At 42.1% G+C, this 16,404-nt stretch overlaps 1 protein-coding gene across 2 annotated transcripts; it reads left to right on the plus strand.

Moving 5' to 3' along the window:
* The first annotated feature begins 1,531 nt into the window (after positions 1-1,531).
* NAE1 (NEDD8 activating enzyme E1 subunit 1) lies at positions 1,532-14,887 on the plus strand. Of its 2 annotated transcripts, XM_041462852.1 has the most exons (20): positions 1,532-1,596; positions 3,425-3,528; positions 3,616-3,676; positions 4,590-4,620; positions 5,259-5,330; positions 5,630-5,709; positions 6,251-6,360; positions 6,704-6,813; positions 7,401-7,463; positions 7,707-7,770; positions 8,843-8,934; positions 10,167-10,226; positions 10,314-10,447; positions 10,596-10,671; positions 10,917-10,956; positions 11,948-12,034; positions 12,889-12,981; positions 13,375-13,489; positions 13,565-13,614; positions 14,569-14,887. In XM_041462852.1, the coding sequence occupies exons 1-20, from the start codon at positions 1,541-1,543 to the stop codon at positions 14,676-14,678; spliced, it is 1,608 nt and encodes a 535-aa protein (XP_041318786.1). In that variant the 5' UTR covers positions 1,532-1,540; the 3' UTR covers positions 14,679-14,887. The 2 variants fall into 2 exon arrangements, with proteins under 2 accessions (XP_041318786.1, XP_041318787.1); XM_041462853.1 differs by lacking the exon at positions 3,616-3,676 and having other exon boundaries at positions 1,580-1,596.
* Positions 14,888-16,404: the final 1,517 nt, after the last annotated feature.

A 16,404-nucleotide genomic window follows, 5' to 3' on the forward strand; every position in this document is an offset into this window, starting at 1 on the left:
ATCTCAGAGTGCAAAAAACTGACACGGCAAGGGGGGTTTGCAGTGATAATCAAAAACAAATGTTTTTAATAATTTCGGACAGAGACTTACACTCAGTCTGACAGAGAATGTCTCAAAAGTCCATACAGAAAGTGCATCAAGAGATGCAGAGAAATGCCCATTTTGATCATAAATTCTGATCATGGCACTGTTGTCAGACAAATTGAATCCATTACTATGCAACAGCCAGTAAATACACACTTGAGAGAGACATTGATTGTCTATTTCAGAGTTGCCAAGCCTCATGCTCAGTGGTGTTCCACAAGTCAAGCAGCCCAACTATCCATACTTTCCCCTATTTATATATTTTAGCAAACAAACACATGAATGTTCATTGGCTACAGGTTACATAGTTCTCTTATTTATTAGTATTCTCTCTTCTGTTGGTTAATGAGTGTCTCATTCTCCTACTAATCACTGCCATCTCTCTCTCTCCTCCTGTGTTTCCTGGGTGCTGCTCCAGGACTTGGTGCTCCTGACCCGCCCCTGCCGCAATTCCCCTTTACCCACTCGGGGCTGGTTCCTCACAGTCACTGAGTGGCCTTGGTTTGTTTCTTCCTTATCTTGGGGGTTCTGACCAAGGCCCTCGTGGCCCCCGAATTCTGCGTTCCTCGTGTATCGATGGAAATCCTTCTCCCAAGCTCTGTTCACCTCCCACGGGGCTGAGATTGGAACATGTCCAGCCCCAAACCTTAACAAGGCAATTCTGCTGACCAGGAATTTGTATTTCTAACACCTGGACATCACTAAGAGCTTGTTGGTTGCTCTGTTTCACAGATTAAATCTCCCTCCTTGTTGATCAGGTTTGCAAGCCACAAAGATCAGACAGCAAAGAACGTATTTTCTTAACAAAATTTTACATACTTCACATTTTATGAGTAGTGCCGGGGCAGAGGTAGGATGTTATTAAGGTCTTTTGAGTGGAATCCTGCTAGCAGTGGGGCTCCCATGAGAGCTGGATTGCCGATGGTTAGGCATGGAGTGGTTGTTGGAAGGCCTCCTATTTTTCGTAGGCCTCCTATTTTTCTTGTTCTCTGTTCAGGCTGTGGATAACGGACCCGAGCAGAGGAGTAACATTGCTTTAAAGAATGGGTGCGTTGAGATGCAGAGGAAAGCTGCTGGGGCAGGTTTACTCCTATTGTGACTATTATTAGGGCAAAACGATTTGATGTGGAGAAGGCCGGGTTCAATACAGCTCTCTCTCAGACCTCATGTCGCGGCAAATGAAAGGTGTGGAGGGGGTCCCCAGGAGCGGCACAGGGAAGGGCGGGAGCAGCATTCGTGCACACGGGGTGGGTGCGAGTGAGGGGGAAAGTTGCAGGTGCTACCGACCTTGCCGGCTTCGAGCCTCCAGCAGCGCAGGTGCTGCTGTGAGCCAGGGCTGAGAGAGGCACAGAAGCGGCCGGTCCTAGCGCACGGCCCGGGCACGGCGCCGCAGCCGGGGCCGCTCCTCAGGGCAGGGCAGGAGCCGCCCCGCGCGTGCGCAGCGGGAGCAGCGGCCATGGCGCGGCCGGGCCGGGCCGGCCTCAAGGAGCAGCGCTACGATCGCCAGCTCAGGTACCGCGGGCGGGCACGGACCGGCTGCGACCGAGCGGCGAGCGGGGCCGCGCCTCCGGCGGTCCGCGGCGGACACGGGTCCCCTCGGCTCCGTGCCGGGGACAGGCCCCCGGGGCCGCGCCGGGCCCAGCGGAGCCGCGGGGAGCAGGAGCTATGTCCAACCGCCGGGGCCATGAGGGCTCTACCGGCACTCAGACAGTAGATATGTAATAAGTTAACAGTATATGTTAAGGGGCATATATATATTCATACATAATCTTAAGTATATTCACAAAGGGGGATAGAGGTACATTGATATATGTATCTACCTAGGTACTTAAGTATGTTTTTATATAAAATGTATAAGTAATTTGTACAATGTTGTTGTATAAGTATATCATATATAAATATGTATATTCTAAATATTTATATTATGTATATCTCTCGGTATATATATGAATTTATGAAGGGGGGTGTGCTGGAAAGATGGAGCCAGGCTCTGCTCCGGGCCCAGCCATGGCCCCAGAGCCACGGGCAGGGCTGAGCCCAGGAGCTGCCCCTGCCCAGGAGGCAGAGCTGCTGCCCTGGGCAGTGCCAGCCCTGAGCAGATGGGGCAGAGAGGCTGTGCAGTCTCCTCCCTGGGGACATTGCAGAGCCACAGGGACACACTGCTGTGCCTGTGCTCTGGGATGGCCCTGCTGGAGCAGGGAGGTGGCACCAGAGCAGCCCTGTGGCCTTCTCCAGGCTGATCCATTCTTGGGTTCTGTGAAAGGGAGAAAAGATCCGAGTTACCAGGGAAGGGTAATGGCACCGGAGTTAGGGGTGTCTGTCTGCAGTGTGGCTGTTAAGTTTCCGCAAGGAGACGCTGGAGTCCTGTGGAGGGCACAGAGAGGATTTGGGGTCTGGAGCACCTCTGAGAGGAAAGACTGGGAGCTGGACCTGATTGGCCCAGAGAAGAGAAGACTGAGAGGGGATCTCATAAACGCATAGAAATATCTCAAAAGTGGGTGTAAGAGGGTGGGGCAAGATTCTTTTAGGTGATGCCCAGCAGCAGGACAAGGAGCAATTTCCGTAAACTAAACCACAAAAAATTCCATCCCAACATGAGGAAGAACTTGTTTTCCTGGAGGGGGCAGAGCCCTGGAGCTGATGCCCAGGGAGGCTGTGGAGTTTCCCTCTCTGGGACATTCCAAACCTAACTGGACACACTCACTCCTGTGTCACCTGCTCCAGGTGACCCTGCCTGGGCAGGGCTTGGACTGAGTGACCTCCAGAGGCCCCTTCCAACCCTAAAAATTCTGTGAGGTGCCACCCCAATGAAATCAGCAGGACATGTGACCCAGGACTGTCCCAGCCTGATCTCAGTCTCAGTGCTGTTTTCTAGGGGTCTGAAGTACCAGACTCAGCAAGACTGATTTCTGTCTCCTATGTGTTTCAGTGTCTTGTACAAGAAATTTTTAAAAATACATATAAAATTCTATTATTTATTATAAAAGTTAGGAAAAATAGAATGTTCGGCATTAGGACAAAATTTAGGCAAGGACTGCTTTAACCTACGCTGGTTTTTAAAAAGTTAAAGTATGTTTCAAGAGAAAGAGGTGTGTGCATGCATGTGGTGTAAATTTGGAGAAAATGAAATGTCAGGGAAAGTGCTCTTTGGAAAGTCTCAGAGTTTTCACAGTAAGTTTCCTTAAGGGTGTTTATTTTGGTTTGTGCTGTTTAGGTCCTCAGCAGTGAATGGACAGTAGCACAGCAGCCCTCCCTTTGTCTTTTTTTGTTGTTGTTTATATTGGCTGTGCAATCTGAAGTTAAATAGCTTCATTGCCTTTTGGTTTCCCTCCCAATGCAGATTGTGGGGTGACCATGGCCAAGAAGCATTGGAATCTGCCCATGTTTGCGTGATAAATGCAACAGCAACAGGAACTGAGATACTCAAAAACTTGGTGCTGCCAGGTCAGTAGATATTTCTTCTGCCTCTTCTTTGTGATCTGACAGCTTGATGATGCCAAGTTATTCATAGGAGGTTTTTTCCCCCCAAAGGTATTGGTTCGTTTACAATTGTCGATGGGAATCGAGTCTCTGGAGAAGATGTTGGAAATAAGTAGGTTTTTTACTGATTTCAATTACAAATTGACAAGTGACAGTTTCATAGGTAGTTCCATCTCTATATTTGCTAAGAAGCCCTGTAAGATTCTTTTAAAAGCCACTCTGTGTTTCTCCAGGTCTTCTGTGAGTTTGGAGGTTGGTGACAAACAGCATGCACAGTCATTTTGATATTAGCTGCTAAATTATTTTACTTGCTGGGTTTGGACCTTACAGGTCTGTTTGCTTCACACATCAAGTTTATAAGGACAATGCTCTACTCAATATAAAAATACTGAAAGTTAACTTGTTTGATGTAGTCTTGAGCTATGACATCGCTAGTGTTTCAGTGTAGTTCAATATATTTTCCCTAATTCTGGTGATGCAGATGACTTAATTTTCATTAGTCATTGTGCAACTGTGACTGCTAGACATTATTAGCTTTCATAGCTTTGAAAGGCTCTGTGCAGCAGGGGAAAAGGTAAGAAAACGTTTGCAAATCCTGTAAAAATTATTTGAGTACTAATTCTTGATCTGTGGTGCTACAGTGCACATAGATACCTACAGGGGTTATGTGAGGGGGAAGGATATTCCATTATATGAGGAAATCAGTGCTAGTGAGTCTTTGATTAGCTTGGTGAGAAAGAACCTGCAGCATGATCCTGTCTTCTAGAGAAGTTTGTCATGTTCTATATTTCACATTTGGCATGTTCTATATTTCACATGCCTATATTGTCACATTTATGGGAATTGAAAAGCTTTCTTAAGAAACAGTTTCTGAGGAGAATACAACAGTGAGAAAAAGCAGATTTAAAGGGGAAAGTGGTTTGTTGGGCATGAGAGCAGCACATTCTGCAGAACAAACTGTAACTTCAGTGCTGTTTTTTCTTCAGAATAAAAATTCACATGTAATTTTCTTGTCTCCTTTTCAGTTTCTTTCTGCAAAAAAGCCATATTGGTCAGGTAAGGAGATAATAAATGTCAGTTTATGTGTATTGAAAGCATGGAAGTGTTGAGTATTTAAATGTGGTATTATGAATAATGCTAAAAGCATATATCTATAGGTTAAAGTCTGTTTATTCTTTAACAGAATTCCCCATGTTTATTTTTGGTTGCTCATGAGTGAGAAGATAATTGTAGTGAGATTGAATAGAAAAAAAAATGAAGAGCTTATGATTCAAGTCAAAAAATCTATGGAAGGATGAGGTATAAGACCATTGTGGTTGAAGGAGTAAAGCTAAGAGAGGTGAATGGGGAAAAAATATCATAAAAACTCATAGAGAGTGTGAGAGGCATAGATAACTCCTGGAAATTCTGTAATGAAACTGGAAATTAGGAAATAGCTGTCGCACAATTTGTCTTTTTAAAATGGTATTACAGAAAATGCTTTCAAACAAAGTGCCTGCTATTATGGGATGCATTTCTGCTTCAGATGAGCAAGGCTTGGAGTAGGGAGCCTTAGCTTATAAATGGCCTTTGTTGCGGGGTGTTTCCTGGGGTTGTTTTGTTGGTATTGCTTGGTTTGGCATTGTTAGCATGTGGCATTATGTAGTACTTATACACTGTGTAAATTACATTTCATTTTGGTTGCTCTGAAACAGAATCGTGCCCAGAGTGCCATGGAGCTCTTGCAGGAATTGAATAGTGATGTTTCTGGAAACTTTGTTGAAGAGGTTTGTCTTCCTGAATTAGTACTATGTGTGTATTATACAGTGCAATAAAAATGTGAAATAACAGCTCTGTGTTGCTTTGTGATGTTGCAGTTTAAATAGATTCAGGCTAAAACAGCACTTGAGAAAGATAAATCATTTGTATTTATTTCAAACAAAAAATCACTTAATGTATTTCAAACACTATTTTGTAACTTTATCTTAATTTTATAACTTTCACTTAACACTTCATATGCAGCAGACTTGCTCTGTACTCAGAAATTTTCAGTGTTCCCTGACATATATTTTTTCCCCCTCTTTAGAGTCCAGAAAAGCTTTTAGACAACGACCCTTCCTTTTTTAATCGGTTTAACTTAGTGGTTGCAACACAACTGCCAGAAAGGTAAGAATTACCTAAGATTGAATTACCTGTTTTCATTCAGTTGTAAAAGCAGGTTTATATATATATATATAAATATATATATGTGTATGTGTGTGTGTGTGCATTTATGCACAGGCACTTCCTTGCAGAAAAACTTAAGCAGAACACAACTCTGTCATTGTGAAGGAAAATTACAGCCAGTGATGGCATTTTCTGGAAACCTTTTTGCTCCTCTGATGGGAATTGCCTCTGCTCGAAGTTAGGACTCTGCAACACATGGATCTAATTCTTTATTTCTCTCTCACAACTCATTGAAGCTTTTTATTTGATACTTGGAGCATTTGGGAGGGTGGAATGAGACATAAGTAAGATAATGGATGAATATTTTTCCAACTCACTGTAAATTCCTTTATGAAATTGATTAGCTTACGTGCTTAGGATCATGATGATATTAGAGAAGTTTTCTGAGAAGTCTCTTTCACAGAGTAACTGGTGCAGGAGTTAACTTTATAGTTAAATGTTGTCTTCTGTAGATCTGAAAAAAGCATGTTTTTCCTTACAGTACATTGTTGCGCCTGGCTGAAGTTCTCTGGAATTCCAACATTCCTCTGCTGGTCTGCAGGACCTATGGACTGGTTGGTTACATGAGAGTCGTGATTAAAGAACATACAGGTTAGAGGATTTGCTGAGGTAAAGACTTTTCTGAAAGGTTTAAAGCTTCAATAACTTACATCACTTTGGGGTTTTTTGTCTTTTTTCATCTTGTGACATATTTAGTATTTGTTAAGTTTTAGGTAGTTTGCATTCTTTTAGGAATGCATGGGGATTATGGACTGCAACAAATAGTAAAATTAGGGATTATGCTGACATTATGGGTCATTACACAGAACACTGTTATTACACAGAACACTTTGAGAATCAAGCACTGAAAGTAGCAGGTGATCCTGTATTTCTGTAGCTCTGTTTTGAAGGCCAGACATAAAGCTGAGAAATGAGTTGTGTCATTTTTTCACAGTTGTTGAATCTCACCCTGACAATATGTTAGAAGATCTGAGACTGGACAAACCATTTCCAGAACTGACAGAACACGTTCAGGATTATGACTTGGAGCATATGGACAAAAAGGTTGGTGTGTGTCTGCACTGTGTTCCCTAGTACAGATGCAGATACACAGCGCAGGGATCCTGTGAAAATGGCTCTTGGCAGATGACTCTGGTGCCAAGTCTCATCTGAGCAGAACCAACTCTAGAATCAGTCACGAGGAACTATTTTTGCCTCTGCCCCAAATGTTCCAGTCTATTTAAATCTTAAGCAGGTGGGGGTCTTAGGAAGCAAGGAGTATTCTTGGACAACTTGATCTTTTGTTAGATTGAATACCCCCTCACACCCTCTTTTGGAATTTGTTTTTTAATTTTTATAGTTAATCTACTGTTGCAGAGCTTTGCACCGTGGGTGTTTGTGCATAGCATAAGTTTCACTCCAGAAAAATATTGGAGAACTTGGCTCACCCTTTTTAAATAAAGTAATAGTAATTTGATATTTTCTTGTATAGTAGTTAACATTTCGGCTGAATCAAAATCTGGAACATGTCCTGTGTCTTTAAAGTAGTGGAAAGGATATTTGGAGTTTACATTAAAAATAGGTTTTGAATTTGTTTCCTCTTTTTTATCTTTTCTCAACCTGACAAAGATTTCTCCACTGTTAAATTACAGGACCACAGCCACACCCCATGGATTGTGATTGTAGCCAAGTATCTCACAAAATGGTTCAATGAGGTATGTTGCAAAACTGTATTATTACTATTATTGGTCTGTCTTTTCTGAAGCAGTTAATTATTTTGGCAATGTGTAACATAAAAAAAAAAACCAAGGTGGAATAAAAAAAAAAAAGATTACTAATTGAAATACAAGTGAATGTTTGAGCAGTGACAGACTTCTGGAGTTCAGCAGTCTGAACACAGTGAGCTTTTTTAGTAGGCATTTTAAAGACAAAAATCTCTTTGTGTTTTTTAAATTTAGAAAAGTGAACAGTTGCCTAAGAATTACAAAGAGAAAGAAGCCTTCAAAGAACTGATTCGGCAAGGTAACCCATGTCTCAGGGGCCCCTTATTCCTGCTGGCAGAAATAGATAGCAGGTGGTACCTGGAAAGTAATCCTTAGTTCTCTCAAGTTTAATTTATGAAAGATATGCTGGTATATACTGTATGATTCTTCTGCTAAATGATTGTTTTGTACAGGTGGATCTTAAGATGCCAGACTTGCTTATAAATGTTTGTTGTCAATGTTTTATCCTGTCTAAGATCCAGAGCATGTTTTGATTTGGGTGGGAGCACAGGCCTTAAGAGAAAATTCCATTAAAAATGTGATAAAGAGGAAAGCAAATGGCTTTTGACACCAGAATTGTTATTCTGCAAGTATTTGGTGTGTCCATTGACCCATCAGACACTTGGTAACCATTCATCTCTGCATGGCCAGGTTCTGTAGCACTGACTGTGCTGTAACCATTGTGTGAATGACTTCATTTTGCAGGGGTTTCAGTCCAATACCTTTTTACGGTACTAGAATTCATGTGGCATTTTTAAGATCTATAATGTATTGTCTTAAATTATTGTAGAAAAGCACCATTGACTGAATTTTTGGTGTTTCCTCAGTTGAAGATGGCCTGTGGGCAAGTTTGAAGAGGTCCTTATCCCCAGGCTGTGATAAGAAGCAGATCTGATCCGTAGTAATTACCTTTCTTTATGTCAGATTTTTAGTGGAGGCCCTTTCTTGGGCTGGCTTGATCTGTGGATGCATAAGTATTTGCCAAATTTGATCCAAAAACCCCAGCAAAACATGATGGGCATGGGAAGGAGAGTTGAATTGTTAATTTAGTGCTTATGAAACTTCATTATATCCTTCTTACACAAATAAACCAGTGCTTTTGTGCTAAGTAATTTCTACTAAACATCACAGGAAAATGAATAATGTGCAGAATTTAGATGAAGTTAGTTTTATAATTACATCTGATCTTTTCTCTTGTGATTAATTTTTCATTTTTTTGCTGGTAGCTGATATGCCACAAATAGATCCACAGCCAGTCTGCTTTGTTGGTAAGACATAAATGATGAGATGTAATTCAAACAGTTATGTGTTTTAATTCTTTTTTCAATAAGGTATCTTAAAGAATGAAAATGGCACCCCAGAAGATGAGGAAAACTTTGAGGAAGCTATAAAAAATGTGAATACAGCATTAAATCGTACAGAGGTAAAATAAACACTTCCTTGATAAAATTGAAGCAATTTCAACTGCCTCATTTTCTCAGAATATATTATTCAGTTTTAGGACAGAAATTCCATTTATAACATTTGTATTTAGCTAAAACAGGATTAGTACAATGTTAGAACTGAAACTGTGTAGTTAAATAGACCTAGACTAGCTGGAAATGTAGCTTATGGAAATTCTCTTACTCCCTTGCTCTTGCAAGAAATCTGCATTTCCCTCCTGAAGACTTGAATTCAAGTCTAGAATGAGTCAGCAACCAGAGTGCATCAGTGAGTTCTTGTCTGACTTGTACAATTCAGTCTGTAAAAAACTCTGAAGTGCTGGGTACAATTGCAAGGATTTAGCAGTGAGAGGTGTGGCTGATGCTGATTTAAATACACTGGTGTGAGAGAAACTGAGAGCACTTGCTGAAATTGTGCTGTATTGGAGCCAGGGGCTGTAGTAGTTACTCTCTATAGAACTGAAAGGCTGCGTGGGACTCCTGATGCAATAAATTCAGTTCTTTCCTCTTGAAGAAACTTACTACAAAATTCCCTTCATAAACTGGTCAAGCTTAAAAGCATTAGAAGTAATGTTTTCATTGTTTCTTAAATAATCCTGACCTTATAACTCGTGATTTAAAATTAAGCTCTGATTTCTTTAGTTTCTTGTCTGGGGTAAACTGCAAAGGCTGCATGGGACAAAAGCACATTCTGTGATTCTTCCTACATTATGTTCTTTTGTTTTGAACTGTGCTGATCCTTGCTTGAATGGTCATGTTAAGTCTCCCAAGAAAGCAGCAGGCAAAACTTAGTGCTGTCATCCAAGACACGGCCCAGGATATTAATATTTGTTTATGTGCCAGACTGACCTGCAGCAGTTAAGGATTCTGACTAACACACTGACTTTTGTAGCCCCATTCCCCTTCCCCGACCTTTTGGCTGCGCTGCCCCACCAGTTCTCTGCTCCAGTTCTTTAAATCTTCTCTGTCAAAGATGGAAGTCAGATGAGATTTTGTTTGTGACATTGATCTTGCTCAGAAGCATTGCCTTGCTCTTGGGCAGGGCTGCTGTTTGAAATGTGTCTGAGCAGCACTGACTGTGTAGGATTCTGAGATTTGCTGTGAAACTCTGAGGTCACTTGGAGTTTGTTCACCTATGTAGTGAGTGATGAGATAATTCAAGAAATCAAAAGTCAAGGAATTACCAACCCAATTTATTTATTTATTTTCATAGATTCCAAGAGGGATTGAAGAGCTTTTTAATGATGATTGCTGCCTAAAACTAACGGAGCAGGTATGAGTAGTTACGGGTAAGACTTAAATGTAGAAAAAGCATTGTAAATAACATCTGTGTACATGACTGTCTCTTGTGCTTTTGTAGTCATCTTCCTTCTGGATTTTGGTTCGAGCTTTAAAGGAATTTGTGGCAAATGAAGGGCAAGGAAGCTTGCCTGTCCGGGGCACCATTCCTGATATGATGGCAGATTCCAGTAAATTCATCAAATTGCAAAATGTGTAAGTAGACAACTTCTTGAGGGAGATCACTACCATGCATGTGGCTTGTATTTTGTCTTTATAATGTGAAACAAAAAAAAAAAAAATTGCCTTCAGTGTGGAGTTGGTGGCTTTCTGCTGTAATTATTTACTTCTTCATTATTACCAGATACCGTGAAAAAGCAAAGAAGGATACTGCTGCTGTGGGGAGCCATGCTGCTAAATTGTTACAGTCCCTGGGCAAGGTGAGTGCAAACCTGTGGCCATTCTTTAAATGGAATGAAGTATCTGTGAAGTATCTGCTTATTTATGAATTTGGTTTCGTCTTAAAAATAAAATGCATACAGGGATATACTCTTTACAATTTAAGACAGTTGTTGGGGGTTATTTTTTGGTACATCAGTAACTAGTTATTTCACAATAAATAATATGTATGTGAGGAATTCTCTGGTCATTGTGTGTACTGGAATGAGTATATTCTCTCTTTTAGGCACCTGAGTCTATTTCAGAGAGAGAATTGAAATTGTTCTGTGAGTATGCTTGGATTCTATTCTATTCTAGGTTTATGCAAGTTGTCAAATAATCAAAAACTTTTGAATGATCATGTAGTTATTAAGCAGTAAGTCAATATTTGAAGTATTTGAAGAATTTTAAAGTAAGTACTAAGTAATTTGCATCCCTCATTTTCAGGAGAAGTAGCAGATGTTCGGCATCTCTCAGGAGTGAGTCTGTAAAGGTTGGCTTTAAAATGATGTATCTTTTCACTCCAAACAACAGGGAGCAGCTGCCCTCTGCTTTCTGTGATGAGTACCTGAGCACTCTTGCCCATGCTGGGGTACTGGTTTCAGAGTGTGGGGTCTGCAGACTTGAGGTAGTCTGAAAAGCTGTAACTCAGCTGATGGCACTTCAGGCTGTGTGTGTCCTGGATGTGTACACATCTCCAGCAGCAGCCTGCTGAAGCTTCTCAGAGCTGGAAAGCTCTCCTGTAAGCACAGAGCCAAGAGCGTGGTGCCCTGCATTGGTAAAGCATTTGGGAACCTCCCAGTTGCTCCTTTTTCAGTGCTGGGCTGTAATTGCACCCTGGGTCGATTCATAGCAATGATACTGGAAAAGGACCTTTTCCTACTCATGGGCTGTGCTGTTAAAATACTGATTGAGAACATGTGAGTCAGTGCTAGATGTAGTGGAAGATGGAAAGAACCATGTTGATTTGCAGCCTGGAGGAGGGAAACATGGTGGCTGTGACTGATGAATTGCTGTGGTGTAGCTGTTACATTAACTTGCAGGTAGATGGAGATTCCACATGAGCATGAAGTATTTCCCTAAAACTCTCCTGACCATAGACCTAAAGGTAGTTAAACAGGCTTTTATTAGTGCAAGCTGAGGAGAAACAGGGAAGTGTTCAATGAAATGCTGTTAAGTTGTAGCCTTTCCCATGTCATGTGGCAGTGAGGCAGAGCTGTGGGGAGTGGTGGCACTGACGGGGCACTCTCTCCTTGTCCCCCTTGTCCCCGTGCCCAGGCAGCAACGCCGCCTTCCTGCGCGTGGTGCGCTGCCGCTCGCTGGCCGAGGAGCACAGCCCCAACTCCTGCAGCAGGGATGCAATCAGTAAGTACTGCTGCTTGCCACAGACCTCACTGCGTTTCCAACTTGGAATGGTTTGGTGAGGAAAAGGAAATGTAAGCTACCTGTTCTGTTGCATTACGCAGTTTTATCATTTGAATGTCACAAAGTCTTCGGTGAATTAAAATAAATTCTTAGTGTAAGGAATATGTCTCTCTACTACAGTTATGGAGATTTAGGTCTAGAATGTTGAATTCAATTTCATTTTGAAATTTCAGAAATTACCTTACAGATTGATGCATGTTTCAACTTTTGTTTTCTTGTGGATTTTACTTGTAGTACTCTATAAATAAAACTGGTTTTTTTCAAACTTCTCTTTCCTGTACCTCAGTTATTCTGACAGAGCTGAAAAGGTGCTTTAACCTGACCAAATTAAAATAATTATCTTGACCCCTTTCAGCTTATGTCTCTAGGATGTGAACTAACAAACTAGTTACCTGATACTGCTTTTTAATTGCCTTTTCTTTTCTTTTCTTTTTTTTTTTTTTTTTTTTTGAGCTGGGTATAAGTAGCAGTCATTACAGATAATACTTAAAGCATGTGTTTCAAATCCTAAAATTATAACTAAGGAATACCCATTTAAATTAAAGCAGCTGCCAGAATTGAAATGTGAGTTTCTTCACTGAATAGTTTATATTAAATACATAAAATATGGTTTTGTCATAACCTTTGGAGGCAAAATTGTGTATCTGACAGCTGTTTGATTAAGGTTCTGTCACAGGTTGTATTCATTGGGGTTTCTTTCTACTGCAGATTTTCCTATTTGTTTTCAGGGAATTCAAAACATTGCTTTTTCCATTCCATCTGCACCAGCTAACCAGCTCTCTTGCTGTTTTCAGTTTCCCATATGGATAACCCAGACAGTGAAATAGTGCTGTACCTGATGCTGAGGGCTGTCAATAGGTTTTACAAGCAGCATGGCAGATACCCAGGTATGTTAATACCAGTTAGTTCACATCATAATAAAAATATAAAGATCCAATAGTTACAGTAGTCCAAGTTATAAACTGCAAAAATATCAGTTGTAGTTTTGTTTCCATAGTAATACAGCTTTGGGAATGTGAAAACTAGAAAATTTAGAAAAAATTAGAAAATTAGAGTTTTTTTCTCTTCAGGAACTTAAAGAATTTATCTGAATTGGTATCGTTAATGGGATGTGTGGAGTATGAATCAGTTCAGCTATGCAGTAATTTGTCTATCATGAGAAGCATCAACAGAACATTCAATTATTATTAGTCTAGTTGGCTTAGAAACTTCAGGAAAACAAAACCATTAGCTTTGACTGTGATGTTACAGTTGTGTGATGAAACAGTTGATTTTTCCAGGTGTCTACAACTACCAGGTGGAAGATGATATTGGAAAGCTAAAATCATGCCTTACTGGTTTCCTCCAAGAACATGGGCTGTCTGTAGTGGTGAAAGATGACTATGTGCACGAGTTGTAAGTGTTGTTTTTGAGGTGTGGCTTTGTTGGTAAAACTGCCAGGCGGTTTGTGACTGTTCCTTTCCTGTGCAGTTGTCGCTACGGAGCTGCCGAGCCTCACGCTGTTGCTGCCTTCATGGGAGGTAAGGGTGACACTCCCAGGGCCACTCAAACAGCAGCCTGCTCAGCCACAACTCTGCTGCCTTACTTACTCTGGACTCGCAGAGAAAAGGCTGCAGCCACAGATGGCAGTAGGGCACAGTCCTCCCCTTTGTTCTCGAGATGTGACCTCTACAGTACCTACAGAGTAACTGAGTGCACCAAGGGTTCTAATCAGTAAAATAAATACATTTCAAAAACAATCAACTCTTCAAGCTTAAAAATGTGTTAAGACATGAAATGCTGGAAAGAGGTTTAATTTTTTTTAAAAGAAAAATGATAATTATAGTCATTTTAAAATCAGTGCAGTACATATCTTTTAGTACACATATGTTAAAGATCTATGAAATATAAGTAGCCTTGGATTCTTACCTTCATTTGACCTGCAAATGTATTTTAATGGATACCCAAAATTGATATATCAATTCACTTACCTTCTTTATTTTGCTTCATGCAGTGCTGAAGATTTTGTATCATATTCTGCATATGTAGGAATTTTTTTCTGATAAAGCAAAATTTGGTACATAAAGGTAATTTCTGAAGAAGTTACAGAATGTTTCTTACTACAGGAAAACTCAGAGGGAACACACTGAAGTGACCCTGCAGTTTATTTTGCAGTTAAATTTTACCTTTTTTTTTTTTTTTAATTCAGCTCCTCAGATGAGAGAGGTCACAACTTGCATGGGTCTGTCTGCTCACCCATTTTTACTCTGTGTGTCTGTACATGGAGAGAAAGTGTATGCAAAGCTAGCTTTTGAAGTAGCAGCTTTCTGATCTTTTATACTGGGAAGTACTGAGGGGCTTTTTTGCCTGCTAGGAGATTTATCAGGCACTTCTGAAATAATTCCAATGTAGGGACTTCTAGATAAATAACATTATTTTACTGTTGTTTAAATATGACCTGCTAACTGCCTTCTGTTTTTTCTTCTCTTTTGCAGGAGCTGCTGCACAAGAAGTTATCAAAGTCATCACAGGGCAGTTTGTAATTTTTAATAACACCTTTATTTACAGTGGAATGTCACAGACTTCAGCAACTTTCCAGCTGTAGGATAAGCTCTTGAATTTGATGCCTCCAGGCGCTGCTGCTGCTGTATTTACAGTTTTGACAATATTTACAGTTCTGTAAATACTGTGGTGTTCTGCCACTGACTGGACTGTTATGTTCTGTATTACCTGCCAATTAAAGTTTCTTTATTTGTAATCATCTTCTTTTTGTTGTTGTTTCCTGAGGACAAATAAAATTATACTATATCCTGACAGTTCCTTAAAATCTAGAATTTTTTGACTCATCTCTGAAAGAAAAAGGCAGTAGCTGTTTTTGGCAGGGTAAGTTGCATTTGCAAATTGGCTCACCTCGTTGGCAGCAGAACTGCATTTTTTTTTTTTTTTAAAATAAAAGCTGCTCATCAGCTTGAGTGGGGAGAAGGTGCAAAAGGAGAGAGGCTGGTGGAGCTGTGATGGTCTCAGGATCCAATGGTGCAAAGAGCTGGAAGGTGAAATACCTTTTATAGAGTTCAGGGTCTTTAGGGGAAGGGAGTGTGTGCCTGAAAGCTCAGTTCTGTCAGCCATATCCACCTAGTAAAGGGTTTTTTCCTGCACCTGTGTGTGTGGCCAATGCCAAGGGATGGCAGCTCTTTCTGTTGTGGGGGCATTGCAGCCTCCAACTGCAGGGCATTGAAAGGTGTTCTCCAGGGCTCTGTTTGGGGGCTGGGCCTGGTTAACATTTTATTGATGATCTGGAGGTGGGGACTGAGAGCACCCTCAGTAAATTTGCAGATGCCCAGTTGGGTGGGAGTGTGGATCTGCTAGAGGACGGGAAGGCTCTGCAGTGAGACTTGGACAGACTCGATCAACGGGCCAAGGACAAAGGCGTGAGGTTCCACAAGGCCAAGTGCCACATGCTGCAGGTCACTAGCCACGTCAGCGTGAGCCAAGCGTGCCCAAGGGGACAAGAGGCCAAGGGCACCTGGCCTGTGTGAGCAGCAGTGTGAGCAGCAGGACCAGGGCAGTGCCTGCCCCTCTGTGCGGGGCACTGCTGAGGCCACACCTCGAGTGCTGTGTCCGGCTCTGGGCCCCTCGTGAAAAAGGACACTGAGGGGCTGAGGGTGTTCAGAGAAGGGCAGCAAGGCTCACAAAGGGTCTAGAAAACATGTCCCACGAGGAGCAGCTGAGGGAGCTGGGTTTGTTCAGTCTGGAGAAGAGGCTCACGAGGGACCTCTCTGCTCTCTCCAGTCCCTGACAGGAGCGTGCCCTGAGCTGGGGCCGCTCTCCTGCTCGGCCTGCAGTGAGAACCAGAGGAAGCGGCCTCACGTTGAGAGAAAATTCAGGTGAGATTTTAGAAGAAAAATTTTCACTGTTCAGGTGTTCAGGCCTGGGAATAGGTTGGCCAGGGAGGTGGTGGAGCTGCCCATCCCTGGAGGTGTTAAAGAGGCCTCCGGATCTGACACTGGGAAAGGTTTAGTAGTTTAGGTTTAGGTTTAGGGTTTGCAGTGGCATTGCTGGGCTGACGTTGAACTGGATGGTCTTAAAGATCTCTTTCACCCCTGCCGGTTCTACAATTCCAAGTGCTTCCCGCCTGGCTGAGGGGAAGGCTCAGGGCTGTCCCCAGACCGAGGGCGGCTGCCCCCTGAGGCGCTCGGACGGCGCTGCGGCCGCGGCGGCTCCTGAGGGGCCGGGCCGGGCGCTGCCCTCAGCTCCGCGAGATCCCGTCCCTCAGTCCCTGAGCCCGGCGGAGCCGCCCCTCAGCGCTGGGCAGCGGGCACCCGCCTCGCCCC

This window comes from Pyrgilauda ruficollis, unplaced genomic scaffold, assembly GCF_017590135.1.
Source record: "Pyrgilauda ruficollis isolate IOZ18807 unplaced genomic scaffold, ASM1759013v1 scaffold160, whole genome shotgun sequence".
NCBI lineage: Eukaryota > Metazoa > Chordata > Aves > Passeriformes > Passeridae > Pyrgilauda > Pyrgilauda ruficollis.